We start from the raw sequence: 16,249 nt of genomic DNA on the forward strand, positions 1-16,249 counted from the left end.
CCATGGGGTCACAAAAGTTGAACACGACTTGGTGACTAAACCATATAACATGAAGAAAGAAATATGGACACCATTCTACACACCTATGAAGAATCATGACCTAGTATTTTCCTTGAAAAAATTGACTTTCAAGTGAATTTGTTATTGATGCATCTTCCCTCATTTGTTTATATTTTACAATTAAGTTATATTTTGGAAATCATTCAGCAAATGATGTCTAGAGTATGCCATTAGGACTAAATCTTCTATTTCATAGTTTCAGTGTGTTTACATTGTTTGGCACATTCTTTTGAGATACTATTCTGTAATATAGGTGGGGACCACTGGGCTCAAAATTATTGGAGCTGGAAGAAAGCAAGAAGAGCTTCATTTTCTTCAGTATTCTTCCTTTGTTTGACAAAAGAAGGCAAGAAGAGCACAGGTTCTTGCAGTGGAAGAAGTATCAGCCAGGGAAGAAACATATCATTGGAACTTTTGTTTAACTGTGTTTAAGTTGTTTGGCATGTTCTTTGGAGATACTATTCTGTAATACATGAGGGGACCACTAGGCTCAAAATTACTGGAGCTGGAAGTAAGCAAGCAGAGCTTCATTTTCTTCAGTATGCTTCCTTTGTTTGACAGTAGAAGGCAAGAAGAACACAGGTTCTTACAGTGGAAGACGTATCAGCTAGGGAAGAAACATATCACTGGAACCTTTATATAAGTTTACTTTCAAAGTAACCCTTATTACATACTTTCACCAGTGTCCAGATAGCAAAAAGAAAACTCATTTCAATATTGCAAAATTTCTTGAATTTGAATGTTAGATAATCTAGTTCTAATAAGATCGAAAAGCTAGTATGTTACATTGAATCACTGTGTAAGGTAGGAAATCTGTGTGTGTGTTAAGTCGCCTCAGTTGTATCCTACTCTGTGCAACCCCATGGACTATAACCTGCCAGGCTTCTCTGCCCATGGGATTCTCCAGGCAAGATTACTGGGGTGGGGTGCCATGCTCTCCTCCAGGAAATCTGTAGTTAAAGCCAAATAGGTATACTAAGTCATTTCAGTTCTATTGGAATTCGTTACTTAAAGCAAGGATTTCCAAACATTTTTCACAGTAGAAACTTGTTTTCAAATGAAATCTTATGTTAACCTTCAATTTATAAAGCCAGTGAATATTTTATAAGTGTAAAGTGATATGGTTAAACTTGTATCATTTATCAAGTTTGTATCAGTTCTTATTGAAATCGGTAAGGCTATTGTAATTAATACAAAAACTTGAAATTAGAAATTACAGATCATAGTTGCAGTTTCATATCAACCTCAAAATTTAGTTCATTTCTGTTGCACAGACTTGAGAAAATCTTGAGTGCAAAGTATTTGCAAATAATTCCAGCACTTTGTTTCAAGTCTTGTCTTGCAGTCTCAGGATGTGCTTCCATTGAGATGATCTGGACTCTTGAAAAATGACTGGAAGTTTTGTTTCAAAGTTGAAACAAACACTGACAGCCACTTGGATTTCTTATCAACATGTCAGACAAAAAGTACCGTGTTTAAAATAAGTTCTAAAACTATAAGGTATTGTGATTGAATTACCATTCATTTTGAGAATAGTATGTTCAGTTCAGTTCAGTTCAGTCGCTCAGTCGTGTCCAACTCTTTGCGACTCCGTGAACCACAGCACACCAGGCCTCCCTGTCCATCGCCACCTCCCGGAGTCCACCTAAACCCATGTCCATTGAGTCAGTGATGCCATCCAACCATCTTATCCTCTGTCGTCCCCTTTTCCTCCCGCCCTCAATCTTTCCCAGCATCAGGGTTAGTGCCAAGCTGATAAAATTGAGTCTAAGCTGGTATTTAAAGCTCCACAGGTATGATGTAACAATAATCTTTTTGTATATTTTGTGTGAGCAGAAATGTTCAAGCCTAAATTTTAAAAGACCAGTGCAGAACTTCAGTCTTCCTGATTTAAAATCCTTACCAGAAGTTACAATATAAACAAAATACTGTGTGTTTATGACAGATTTTTATATGACTGCAAATATATTTTTTAAATATATCTTATGTTTAAATTTAAAATTTCACCACATTAACAGTACGTTTAAGAAAAATTCTAAGAAGCAGTTGAACTATTGGCTTTAAAGAAGTAGTGATCCTTTTATCAGCACCCTTCCCTAATTTATATTTTATGTTAATTATCATAATATGAATTTAGGAACAAAATGGCAAAATACTCTTTCAAACTCTTTGTTTATAGATTTATTTATATCAGTTTTATTCTTTATGGAGATTATTAGTTATATTAATTTAGTGATTTTAATATTATATAATCTATTTTAAATGTAGAAGATATATATAGGTGTAAACTTGAAATTATACTCCCCCTTGAAGAAAATTGGGTGATTGGCAACCAAGAATTTAACAAATAGCAGAAAAAATCAGTAGTAGTAAAACTGCAGTCCTACAGTGGCTCATATTCATTCATATTTTCCCACATTCATCATTGTTATGGCTTTAGGCAAAATTTTAAAACACAGAAAGGAAAAAAATGTGAGTTGATTGTTTTCAAAGGTTCAACTTTAGGGAAGACTGAGAAAATAAGTGTTTCAGGGTATTACAATTGTTAGAAAAAACCCAAAAACTCTATGATAGTGCTATCCTGTTGTAAATTCCTCACTCATAAATTTAAAACATTTGATTAATTTCTGTTTTTAGTCTGTGTTGTCTCTTATGATAGAATTTTGTAAGTTAACTGGTAAAACTTTTCTTATGACCTAAATTTGTCCTTTCCAGATTTCAGAGAGTCCCTAATTGTAATATAAAAGGGTTTATTTCATGTTCAGCCATTCTACTATAAGCCCTCCAGTAGGCTATAGTCTATAGCCTATTTTATATCTTTAGTATGTAGCACAGTATCTGATTAACAGTATAGATCTAATAAAATTTTATCAAATTTTCTATATTGAATTTTATTTGTTCCATCAAATATACCCTCTGTACTTCTGTCCATATTTAATATATTAAAATGTTTCAGTTCAGTTCAGTTCAGTTCAGCCGCTCAGTCGTGTCCGACTCTTTGTGACCCCATGAATCACAGCACACCAGGCCTCCTTGTCCATCACCAGCTCCTGGAGTTCACCCAGACTCACGTCCATCGAGTCGGTGATGCCATCCAGCCATCTCATCCTCTGTTGTCCCCTTCTCCTCCTGCCCCCAATCCCTTCCAGCATCAGAGTCTTTTCCAATGATGGCACCCCACTCCAGCACTCTTGCCTGGAAAATCCCATGGATGGAGGAGCCTGGTGGGCCGCAGTCCGTGGGGTCGCTAAGAGTCGGACAAGACTCAGCAACTTCACTTTCACTTTTCACTTTCCTGCATTGGAGAAGGAAATGGCAACCCACTCCAGTGTTCTTGCCTGGAGAATCCCAGGGACGGGGAAGCCTTGTGGGCTGCCCTCTATGGGGTCGCACAGAGTCAGAAACGACTGAAGCGACTTAGCAGCAGTAGCAGCAACTCTTCACATGAAGTGGCCAAAGTACTGGAGTTTCAGCCTTAGCATCTTTCCTTCCAAAGAAATCCCAGGGCTGATCTCCTTCAGAATGGGCTGGTTGGATCTCCTTGCAGTCCAAGGGACCATCAAGAGTCTTCTCCAACACCACAGTTCAAAAGAAAAACATGTTTTAAAATAGTCTTCATTACACACTTACATGACCATGTTTAATGAGAAACCTGGTGTGGACAGAATGACTCTGATTTGACCAATAAGCCTTTGTGATTGAGCCTTTTTTTCACAGACTTCACCTCCCACCTTTTACACTGATACAGAATTATTACCCAAAGTCCATAGTTTACATTAGGGTTCACTCTTGGTGTTTATACATTCTTTGAAAGTGTCTCAGTCATGTCCGACTCTTTACATCCCCAGTGGACTATATAGTCCATGGAATTCTCCAGGCCAGAATACTGGAGTGGGTAGCTGTTCCGTTCTCCAGGGGATCTTCCCATACATTCTTTGGGTTTTGACAAATATATAATGACGTGTATCACCATTATAGTATCATACAGAATAGTTTCTCTGCCCTAAAAATCCTCAGTGCTTTGCCACTACATCCCTCCCTCTTCCACTGATCTTTTTACTGTCTCCATCGTTTTGCCTTTTCCCATTGTTTTGTGTCATGTGGAATCATACAATACATTTCATATTGGCTTCTTTCACTTTGTAATGTACATTTAAATTTTTTCCATGTCTGTTCATGGCTTGATAGCTGATTTCTTTTTCTTTCTTTTGTTTAAATTGTGGTTAAAAAAACATAAAATTTACTCTCTTAACCATTTTTTTTCTCTTAACCATTAAGTGTAATGTTAACTGTATTTATATTCTTGTGTAACAGATCTCTAAAATAGTTTCATCTTGTAAAACTAAAATTCTATAATAATTGAACAATTCCCCAGATCTCCCTCCAGCCCCTGACAACTATGGAAATTTCTATTTCCATAATTTTGACTACTCTAGATATCTCATCTAAGTGGAGTCACATAATATTTGTTCTTTTCAGTGGCTTATTTCACTCAGCATAATGTCCTCAAGTTTCATCCATGTTGTAACATGTAATAAAATTTGCTTCTTTATTCCATTGTGTGTGTGTGTGTGTGTGTGTGTGTGTGTATAAATAAAACATGTTTCCTTTATCCATTTTTCTGCCTAATGGACATTTGAGCTACATGCACCTCTTGACTTTTGTGAATACTGCTGCAGTGAATATAGGTGTACACCTATCTTTTTAAGATGATGCTTTTGATTCTTTTAGGAATATACCTGGAAATAGGAGAGGCCTTTCTCTTTGACTAGAAACTTTTGTCTTTGAACTTCCTGGTCTAAACGTAGATCCCTCTCCCCTCTCACTCTGTATATCTTTATCCTATCCAATTCTTCTTACTAATACTTAACTTTATATTATAATTTATGTATTTTTCTCTCAGTAGTAGACTGTTAGTTCCATGAGATTAAGAACTTTGTTTTATCCACTGTTTTGTCTTTAGAACTCATATTTAATGCCTGTAACATAGTTCAGTGCAATCGCTCAGTCCTGTCCAACTCTTTGCAACCCACGGACTGCAGCATGCCAGGCTTCCCTGTCCATCACCAACTTCTGGAGCTTACTCAAACTCATGTCCATCCAGTTGGTGATACTATCCAACCATCTCCTCCTCTGTTGTCCTCTTCTCCTCCTGCCTTCAATCTTTCCCAGAATTAGGGGCTTTTCAAATGAGTCAGCTCTTCACATCAGGGGACCAAAGTATTGGAGTTTCAGCTTCAGCATCAGTCCTTCCAATGAATATTCAGGACTGATTTCCTTTAGGATGGACAGGTTTGATCTCCTTGCAGTCCAAGGGACTCTCAAGAGTCTTCTCCAACACCACAGTTCAAAAGCATCAATTCTTCAGCTCTCAACTTTTCTTTATAGTCCAACTCTCACATCCATACATGACTACTGGAAAAACCATAGCTTTGGCTACACAGACCTTTGTCGGCAAAGCAATGTCTCTGCTTTTTAATATGCTGTCTGGGTTGGTCGTAGCTTTTCTTCCAAGGAGCAAGCGTCTTTTAATTTCATGGCTGCAGTCACCATCTGCAGTGATTTTGAAGCCCAAGGAAATAAAGACTCTCACTGTTGCCATTGTTTCCCATCTATTTGCCGTGAACTCATAATCTTAGTTTTTTGAATGTTGAGTTTTAAGCCAACTTTTTCCCTCTCCTCTTTCACTTTCGTCAAGAGGCTAGTTCTTCTTCACTTTCTGCCATGAGGGTGGTGTCATCTGCATATTTGAGGTTATTGATATTTCTCCTGGCAATCTTGATTCCAGCTTGTGCTTCATCCAGCCCTGCATTTCACATGATGTACTCTGCATGTGAGTTAAACAGGATGGCAGTATACATCCTTGACGTATTCCTTTGCCAATTTGGAATCAATCTGTTATTCCATGTCCATGTCTAACTGTTTCTTCTTGACCTGCATACAGGTTTCTCAGGAGGCAGGTAAGGTGGTCTGGTATTCTCATCTCTCTAAGAAATTTTCACAGTTTGTTGTGATCCACAGTCAAAGGCTTTGGCATAGTCAAACCAGGAATCAAACCTGGGTCTCCCACACTGTGGGCAGACTCTTTACCATCTGAGCCACCAGGGAAGCCCCTTAAACATAGTAGGTACTTCATAATAAAAATGGAAAAGATGAATAAATTGGATAAAGTGGAAAATAAATGTGCCTGTATTTAAATATCTTTTTTTGTCATTGTTTTTCTCATTTTTTTCTCTTCCCCTTTCTGTTTTCAGAATATGAGTGATGCTATGGCAGTGTTGCACAAACTACAGACAGGCTTGGATGTAAATGTAAAATTCACTGGTGTTCGAGTCTTTGAATATACACCAGAATGCATAGTATTTGATCTTCTTGATATTCCTTTGTATCATGGATGGTTAGTGGACCCTCAGGTAAGTACAAAATCTTAAATTATATGAACACAAATATAGTAAAAATTTATTAATTTGGCAAAGGAATCTAGGTTTACATTTTCTGATATTTATATTTTTGTGTTTTTACATGAAATTAGCCACATTGTGAGGTTAAGAGCACAGTCCTCTAGACTGCTAAATCTGCTCAAGACTTCTGACTATAATTTCATGGAATTAGAGGCCAGCTACAGAGCTGAGTGCACATCCTCAGCAACACCTGTTATTGTCTATGTTTTTGATTATAGCCATCCTAGTAGGTGTAAATTGTATCTCACTTGTGGATTTGTTTGCATTTCTCTAATGATTAATGTTGTTGATTATCTTTCCATGTGCTTATTAGCCATTTGTATATCTTCAGAGAAATATCTGCAAGTCTCTTGGCCATTTTTAATTGGGCTATTTGTCTTTTTGTTACTGGGTTCTAAGAGTTTTTTCTGTATTTATAATATATAAAGTATGTAAGTATAAAGTATATACTTTTAGTGCTTACATTTAGGAGTTTGATACATTTTGAGTTGATTTGTGTATGTGGTTTGGGGAAGGAATCCAACATTATTCTTTTGCATGTGGATGTTCAGTTGTCTCAGTCTCATTTGTTGAAAAGATTATTCTTCCCCACAGTGAATTGTCTTGGCACTCAGAATGATCTTTGTGAAATAAACCCTCCCCTTTATCCCTGCACCCTACTCCTTTCATCAGAAGCCTCCATTGTAACTAGAATAAGATACAAAATCTTTTTTTTTTCAATTTTTATTAGAGTATAGTTGATTTACAGTCTTGTGTTAGTTTCAGGTTTACAGGGACGTGTAGTCAGTTATACATATATCTGCTCCTTGTTAGATTCTTTTCCCATATAGGCCATTATAGAGTACTGAATAGAGTTCTTTATACTATACAGCAGGCCCTTATTACTAATTTATTTATATAAAGTAGTGTACATATGTCAGTCTCTCAGTCTCCCAATTTATCCCTCCTTCCCCTTCCAGCCCTGGTAATCATGAGTTTGTTTCCTACATCTGTGACTCTCTTTCTGTTTTGTAAATAAGTCAATTTGCACCATTTTTTTTAGATTCCATGTATAAGTGATATCATATATCTTTCTCTATCTGACTTACTTCACTTAATATGGCAATCTCTGGGTTCATCCATGTTGCTGCAGATGGCATTATTTCATTCTTTATAATAAGATATAAAATCTTTATTAGAATTTTTATGATACACTGCATAATCTAAACTCTGCCTCATGTCCAACTTCGCCTCTTATATAATTCTCTCACCTCTTTACTGGCCTCCAACAACACCAGCTGCCTTGCTATTTTTGAGATATACAGAGTCGTTTCTAGCTCAGGTTTTTGTACTAGCTGATTGCCCACTGTGGAACACTGTTTTCCTGCCCTAACACATTGTTCTCCCAGATCTTTCCATTTCTGGTCTCATTATCCAGGTCTTAGATCAAATATCATCTTGTTAGAGAGGCCTTCCCTTGTTGAAGTTAGTCACCCTCCTTTTCCCAAGTCATTATCTAGAACTGTTTATTTACTTGATTGACTGTCATCTCCCAGTAGAGTGTATGTTTTGTGAAGGCTAGGCTCTTATTGTTAAGAACAGTGCCTGGCACATAGTAGATTCTCAGTAAATATTAACTGATGAAACATTCATGCTTGTACTACCTACAGAGACAGAGAGATCATATAGCAAAGATTTGGTAGTGTTTCTTCATCCCTGTCCTTTGGTAAAGATAACTGGTATTTCTGAGTAGTGAAAGGCTTGCTGTAAGCAGACATCTGTTTATTTATTTTGGCACTCTGACTCTTGAGAACATCACTGAAAAGTCTAAACATGTCCAGCATCTGACTCCTCCAAGGTAAATCATGTTGTGTCCTGGCAAATGGCAGTGCCAGGTAGCCTAGATTCTTGACAAAAATGAACTTGTGGCCTAAGGAACTTAATCAACTGGATTCAAATCATCCCTCTGACTGTATAGCTGCATATTGTCTGGCAAACAGTTGAATTCATATGCTTAAAGAAAAGTATACTCTAATGTAGGATACAAATTGTTCATCAGATTTTTCTGGTCTGCACAAAGCTGTGCTTTTTATCTATTTTTACTTACTTGTTTCATGACTGAAGGATTCTAATGCTGAGAAAGAAAAAAGAACAAGGTAAAAGCGTAAAATCCATAGGCTTCTGTGAAATATCACTTCGCACTGGCTGATTCTTTCTATTCTTTGAATATGTGTACTGCAAATAATTATCTTGCAATAAATGTGATTCTCTGAATGGTTCAGTTCAGTCGCTCAGCCGTGTCCGACTCTTTTTGACCGCATAAATTGAGCACGCCAGGCTTCCCTGTCCATCACCAGCTCCCGGAGTTTACCCAAACTCATCTGCATCGAGTTGGTGATGCCATCCAGCCTACTCGTCCTCTGTCGTCCCCTTCTCCTCCTGCCCCCAATCCCTCCCAGCATCAGGGTCTTTTCCAATGAGTCAACTCTTTGCATGAGGTAGCCAAAGTACTGGAGTTTCAGCTTTAGCATCAGGCCTTCCAAAGAACATCCAGGACCGATCTCCTTTAGGATGGACTGGTTGGACCTCCTTGCAGTCCAAGGGACTCTCAAGAGTCTTCTCCAACACCACAGTTCAAAAGCATCAATTCTTCGGCATTCAGCTTTCTTCACAGTCCAATTCTCACATCCATACATGACCACTGAAAAACCATAGCCTTGACTAGATGGACCTTTGTTGGCAAAGTAATGTCTCTGTTTTTTGGTTGGTCATAACCCTCCTTCCAAGGAGTAAGCGTCTTTTAATTTCATGGCTGTAATCACCATCTGCAGTGATTTTGAAGCCCCCCAAAACAGTCTTTCACTGTTTCCCCGTCTATTTCCCATGGAGTGTTGGGACCAGATGCCATGATCTTAGTTTTCTGAATGTTGAGCTTTAAGCCAACTTTTTCACTCTCCACTTTCACTTGCATCAAGAGGCTTTTGAGTTCCTCTTCACTTTCTGCCATAAGGGTGGTGTCATCTGCATATCTGAGGTTATTGATATTTCTCCTGGAAATCTTGATTCCAGCTTGTGTTTCCTCCAGCCCAGCATTTCTCATGATGTACTCTGCATATAAGTTAAATAAGCAGGGTGACAGTATACAGCCTTGATGTACTCCTTTTCCTATTTGGAACCAGTCTGTTGTTCCATGTCCAGTTCTAACTGGTGCTTCCTGTCAGGAGGTCAGGTGGTCTGGTATTCCCATCTCTTTCAGAATTTTCCACAGTTTCTTGTGATCCACACAGTCAAAGGCTTTGGCATAGTCAATAAAGCAGAAATAGATGTTTTTCTGGAACTCTCTGGCTTTTTCCATGATCCAGCGGATGTTGGCAATTTCATCTCTGGTTCCTCTGCCTTTTCTGAAAACAGCTTGAACATCTGGAAGTTCACGGTTCACGTATTGCTGAAGCCTGGCTTGGAGAATTTTGAGCACTACTTTACTAGCGTGTGAGATGAGTGCAATTGTGCAGTAGTTTGAGCATTCTTTGGCATTGCCTTTCTTTGGGATTGGAATGAAAACTGACCTTTTCCAGTCCTGTGGCCACTGCTGAGTTTTCCAAATTTGCTGGCATATTGAGTGCATCACTTTCACAGCATCATCTTTCAGGATTTGAAATAGCTCAACTGAAATTCCATCACCTCCACTAGCTTTGTTCGTGGTGATGCTTCCTAAGGCCCACTTGACTTCACATTCCAGGATGTCTGGCTCTAGGTGAGTGATCACACCATCATGATTATCTGGGTCATGAAGCTCTTTTTTGTACAGTTCTTCTGTGTATTCTTGCCACCTGTTCTTAATATCTTCTGCTTGTTAGGTCCATACCATTTCTGTCCTTTATCGATCCCATGTTTGCATGAAATGTTCCCTTGGTATATTTAATTTTCTTGAAGAGATCTCTAGTCTTTCCCATTCTGTTGTTTTCCTCTATTTCTTTGCATTGATCGCTGAGGAAGGCTTTCTTATCTCTCCTTGCTATTCTTTGGAACTCTGCATTCGAATGGAAATATCTTTCCTTTTCTCCTTTGCTTTTCGCTTCTCTTCTTTTCACAGCTATTTGCAAGGCCTCCTCAGACAGCCATTTTGCTTTTTTGCATTTCTTTTCCATGGGGATGGTCTTGATCCCTGTCTGCTGTACAATGTCATGAACCTTCGTCCATAGTTCATCAGGCACTCTGTCTATCAGATCTAGTCCCTTAAATCTATTTCTCACTTCCACTGTATAATCATAAGGGATTTGATTTAGGTCATACCTGACTGGTCTAGTGGTTTTCTCCATTTTCTTCAATTTCAGTCTGAGTTTGGCAATAAGGAGTTCATGATCTGAGCCACAGTCAGCTCCTGGTCTTGTTTTTGTTGACTGTATAGAGCTTCTCCATCTTTGGCTGCAAAGAATATAATCAGTCTGATTTTGGTGTTGACCATCTGGTGATGTCTATGTGTAGAGTCTTCTCTTGTGTTGTTGGAAGAGGGTGTTTGCTATGACCAGTGCATTCTCTTGGCAAAACTCTATTAGCCTTTGTTTGCCCTGCTTCATTCCGTACTCCAAGGCCAAATTTGCCTTTTACTCCAGGTGTTTCTTGACTTCCTACTTTTGCATTCCAGTCCCTTGTAATGAAAAGGACATCTTTTTTGGGTGTTAGTTCTAAAAGGTCTTGTAGGTCTTCATAGAACTGTGCAGCTTCTTCAGCGTTACTGGTTGGGGCATAGGCTTGGATCACTGTGATATTAATGGTTTGCCTTGGAAACGAAAAGAGATCGTTCTGTTGTTTTTGAGATTGCATCCAGGTACTGCATTTCAGACTCTTTTGTTGACCATGATGGCTACTCTATTTCTTCTAAGGGATTCCTGCCCACGATAGTAGATATAATGGTCATCTGAGTTAAATTCACCCATTCCAGTCCATTTTAGTCCCCTGATTCCTAGAATGTCGAATTTCACTCTTGCTGTTTCCTGTTTGACCACTTGCAATTTGCCTTGGTTCATGGACCTAACATTCTAGGTCCCTATGCAATATTGCTCTTTACAGCATCGGACCTTGCTTCTGTCACCAGTCACAGCCACAGCTGGGTATTGTTTTTGCTTTGGCTCCATCCCTTTCTTCTTTCTGGAGTTATTTCTCCATTGATCTCCAGTAGCATATTGACACCTGCCAACCTGGGGAGTTCATCTTTCAGTGTCCTATCTTTCTGCCTTCTCATACTGTTCATGGGGTTCTCAAGGCAAGAATACTGAAGTGGTTTGCCATTCCCTTCTCCAGTGGACCACATTATGTCAGACCTCTCCACCATGACCTGACTGTCTTGGGTGGCCCCACACGGCATGGCTTAGTTTCATTGAGTTAGACAGGCTGTGGTCCGTGTGATCAGATTGGCTAGTTGTCTGTAATTATGGTTTCAGTGTCTGCCCTCTAATGCCCTCTCGCAACACCTAACCTCTTACTTGGGTTTTTCTTACCTTGGATGTGGGGTATCTCTTCACGGCTGCTCCAGCAAAGCGCAGCTGCTGCTCCTCACCTTGGACAAGGGGTATCTCCTCTCAGCCGCTGCCCCTGACCTTGGGCGTGGGGTAGCTTGTCTCAGTCGCTCCTGTGCAGTCGCAGCTTGGCGCTCTCGGTCACTGCCCCAGATGGACACTAATTCAGCCACTGAGAAGGTATTTCTCCATTACTGATAATTAATTCTTTAAATGCAACATTGGAAGCCAGATGATAGTGAAAACCATACATTCAGTGTGCTGAAAGAAGGCAAATGCTAGCCTATTTCCTGTTCCCAGAAAAATTATCTCTCAAGAATGGAGAGAAATAAAATCATTCTTAAGTTTGGCTTCATCTTTTTAAAAAAAAAATTATTTATTTATTTGTCTATGCCAAGTCTTAGATGTGGGATCTTTAGTTGCATCATGCGAACTCTTAATTGCAGCACATGGGATCTAGTTCCCTGACCAGGGATCTAACCTGGGCTCCCTTGTGTTGAGTTGCATTCTTAGCCACTGAACCACCCGGGAAGTCCCTAAAGTCATTTTTAGATTAATTGAATTAAGATAGTTTCCTGCCAGTAGACCATTATTTATGGAAATTCTGAACAAGGATTTTGAAAAGAGAGAAAGTTATCCCAGATGGAAGAGTGAGTGGAGAGAAAATAACATGATAAATTAAAATCATTGTTGATTATATTAAATAATATCATCTTTTACAGTTTAAAAACATTAGCATATGCAAAAATAATAATATAAGCTGGGAGAAGGGTAAAGTTTTCTAAAGGCCTAGAATTAATTGATCAAGAAGAGAATATTAAGTTCTAAGTTTGATATGATAAGGGTCGATATTTATAGTTCTTATAACTTCTCTGTCCAATATGGTAGCCAAATATGGCTAGTTAAATTTAATTAAATATTTACTTCCTAAGTTTCACTAGACACACTTTAAATTGCTCAGTAGCCACCTGTGACTAGTGGATTTCTTACTGGGCAACAAAGATTTAGAATATTTCCATTATTACAGCATGTGCTGATGGATAATACTCCTTTAGAGTAACCATGAAAAGAATAGAAAACATAGTACGTAACTTCTGGATTAGTAAAAGGGGGAAGTTTAATCCCAAAAGAAGAAAGGAGAGGTAAAGAAATGTAGAGCTGATGGAAAAGAGAGAATGGTAGATTTAATATATTCAAATATATGAATAATTGTAATATCAATAGGACTAAATGCTCTAGTTAAAAGTCAATGATTCTGAGGTCAGATTAAAATATATATATTTGCTGTTACAAGAGACATATATAAAATAGTCTGAAATTACACAGAATAATTGCAAATAAAAAAGAGATAAAAGAGATGCCATACATTGCTAATCTAAAGAAAACTGATGTACCGATAGTAATATCAGAAAGAATAGACTTTTGAGTCAAAAAGTATTACTATTGACAGAATGTTTAATTTGCTAAGAAGATATAATCATTTCAAATGTGTATGTGTCTGGAGACACCTGGAAAATAAATACTCTGATTGACTATTCCTTGAACTCAGTGGGAATCGCCACAGAGAGTAAAGGTCAGTTTTTAACAATGGAAAACAGAATTTGTATGCAACTAATAACATAAGCTCCAAGTACATAAAGCAGAATTTAATAAGAAGAAATAAATTTGTCATACTGGAAGCTTTTACAATACTTTTTACTGTAATTGATAGAAGCAGAAAAGATAACCTAATAAACATATATTCTTTTCAAAGAATTAACGAACTTTTTATTTTTGACTAATTCTAGGTTTACAGGAAAGTTGAAAAGATAGTAATCAGAATTCCCATACATTCTTCACCCAATTTCTCCTACTCTTACATGACCATAATACATGTGTCAAAACGTAGAGATTTAATGTTGATACATTACTATTAACTATATTACAGTTCTTACATTTCACTAATTTTTTCACTAATTTTTTTTATGTTCCAGAATCCAATCCAGGGTATTATATTGCATTTTAATCATTGTATCTTCATAGTCTCCCCTTGTCTATGCTGCTTTCTCAGCCTTTCCTTGTTTTCTATGAACCTGACTATCCATTCTTTTTATGTACTAATGAAATTTATAAAACTTGACCTAATGCTGTTATAAAGCCAAGTTTCAACAAATTTATAAGGATTTAAAATAAACAAAATGTAAAATAGTCTCTGACCACAATGTAATTAATCTAGAAATCAGTAGAGAAAATCAGTAGAGACTGTTTGAGTCAAAAACTCATAATGAAACAAAGTGTATTTTAAACTACACAGCAGCTAAATCTTTATCAGAATTTGTGAGATTTAGCTAAAACAGTTTTTAAAGCCCTAAAAGTCATATATTAAGGAATAGTAAAAGACTGAAAATTAATGAGCTATATATCTATCTTAAGAGCAAAAGTATTAAAATAGAAAATATATAATAAAGAAGACTAGCAAAGCTAAAATTCTTCAAAACAGGCTTGAAGAAACACTTCAAAAAATGGATACCCAAATGACCAGTGAACATATGAACTAGTCATCAGGGAAATGCAAATTAAAATCAAAATACACACATCAGAATGACTAACATTTAGAAGTCTGACAATACTAAATGTTGGAGAAGATATGCAATATAGAGAATTTTCATTGCATGCTAATGATAATATAAACTGACTACCTCCTTTGGAAAGCAGTTGGGAGTTATCTAGTAAAGTTGAGGATAAGACTCGGGAATTTGACAACGCAAATTTGCTAGAGAAAATCTAGATTTGTGAAACAGGATAAATGTACAAAGAACGTTCATAGCAGTGTTATTTGTCATCACCCCAAACTGAAAGCAACTTGAATATCCATCAAAAGATGAATGAATAACTGTTATATTCATACTATGGAATGCTATAGTACAATGAAAACAAAGAACAGCTTCTTATCACTATATACGATTACTTAGTATATTATATATTTGCTAAACCATCTATTTTATTCACTGCTTAGTCTTCAGTTTCTCTAATAGCACCTGGTACATAGTAGTACATAAAAGACATCCAAATGAGTTAATTGATAAAATACTAATTAATGTAGAGATTCTGCCTATGAAAAGTTGAAATCTTTGTATTGTTCATCACTAGTCTATAGAAGTACAACTGATTTTTATATATTGATCATGTATTATTCTAGGTGTATTTTTGTGGATTTCTTAGGATTGAAAATTCAGTACTTTGGAAAGACTTAATGAAGTTGAATACTAAAGATATTTGCTGTAATTAGTAAAGATGTTCCAAAAAATAATGAAAATCTAAAGAGATTATACTCTCAAACTGCTTCTTAAGGGCCTAGGTTTTCATTTTAAATAAATTAAAACTGGAAGGCATATTCTTGTGTTATTTATGTAGAATCATAGCCAAAAGATCCACTTTCAAAGAAACAGCCTTATTTTGGCTCTGCGTCAGAAGGTTGACAAGTAAATACAGTTGTGTTTTAAGTTAACGTGAAATGTTTAAGATATGTATATAACATTTTCCACAGTTCTCTGCTTTAACTTATTCAATTAACTTATCTTCAGCCAACCATTAGTACACTTGCATGATTAAGAGGCTTTTACCACCCTTAAATTTTGCAGAAATAGAGGAAATAAATTATAGCCTAAAGAAGTTGTTCTCAAACTTTGCTATACAGCAAAGGAATGAAAATTTAGATACAGCAGTGGAATGAAAACTTAGATACTTGAAAAACAACTTGAGTCTCGAAATCTTTTAACTTTTTAAAACACTCTCTGTTTAAAAACCACTATTCTTACTGTTACTTGTGCAAATCTGTCGGTTCTTGGTGATATTCAAGAAGATCATTTGGATATGGAAAGAAAATATTGCTGTTATTTTTTATTTCATTATATAAATTTATGTTAATATATTAATTAAGTACATGTAAATAACTTACAAATATATTTTAGGAATGGGAGTGAAATCAAAGTAAGTTGTTTAGACAGCAGAAATCTGTTTTTCTTCAATAGAGCAAAGTATAATGGAAGGAGAGTAGCAATGCCCAGTTTTATTGTTCTGTACTTTAAAACTTTGAATTTATTTTTCTGCTGTACCTTCACAGACAAAATAAGAATCATGAGGCAAATATTTTCCCTTAAGAATGTATATTAACTTTCCTTTAAGGAAGTAACATTAGTTATGTTTACTTGTATCTCCAGTATACTTTGCTAGGAACTAAGTAATAAAATGGGA

General features: G+C 36.8%; 1 protein-coding gene across 4 annotated transcripts in view; it reads left to right on the top strand.

Annotated features, from left to right (window-relative positions):
• Window positions 1-16,249, top strand: part of MINDY2 (MINDY lysine 48 deubiquitinase 2) — a 76,473-nt gene that overhangs the window by 29,954 nt on the left and 30,270 nt on the right. For 3 of the 4 annotated variants that reach the window (XM_086321228.1, XM_086321229.1, XM_086321231.1), the window contains one exon: window positions 6,315-6,473. In XM_086321228.1, coding sequence (XP_086177354.1) covers window positions 6,315-6,473 — 159 coding nt within the window. Of the gene's footprint in view, window positions 1-313; window positions 2,941-6,314; window positions 6,474-16,249 lie in introns of those variants that run through there. The other variant, XM_086321230.1, reaches the window with a different exon arrangement.

Source organism: Bos grunniens, chromosome 10 (assembly GCF_055505025.1).
Source record: "Bos grunniens cultivar Pamir isolate PY7600 chromosome 10, Bosgru_T2T1.0, whole genome shotgun sequence".
NCBI lineage: Eukaryota > Metazoa > Chordata > Mammalia > Artiodactyla > Bovidae > Bos > Bos grunniens.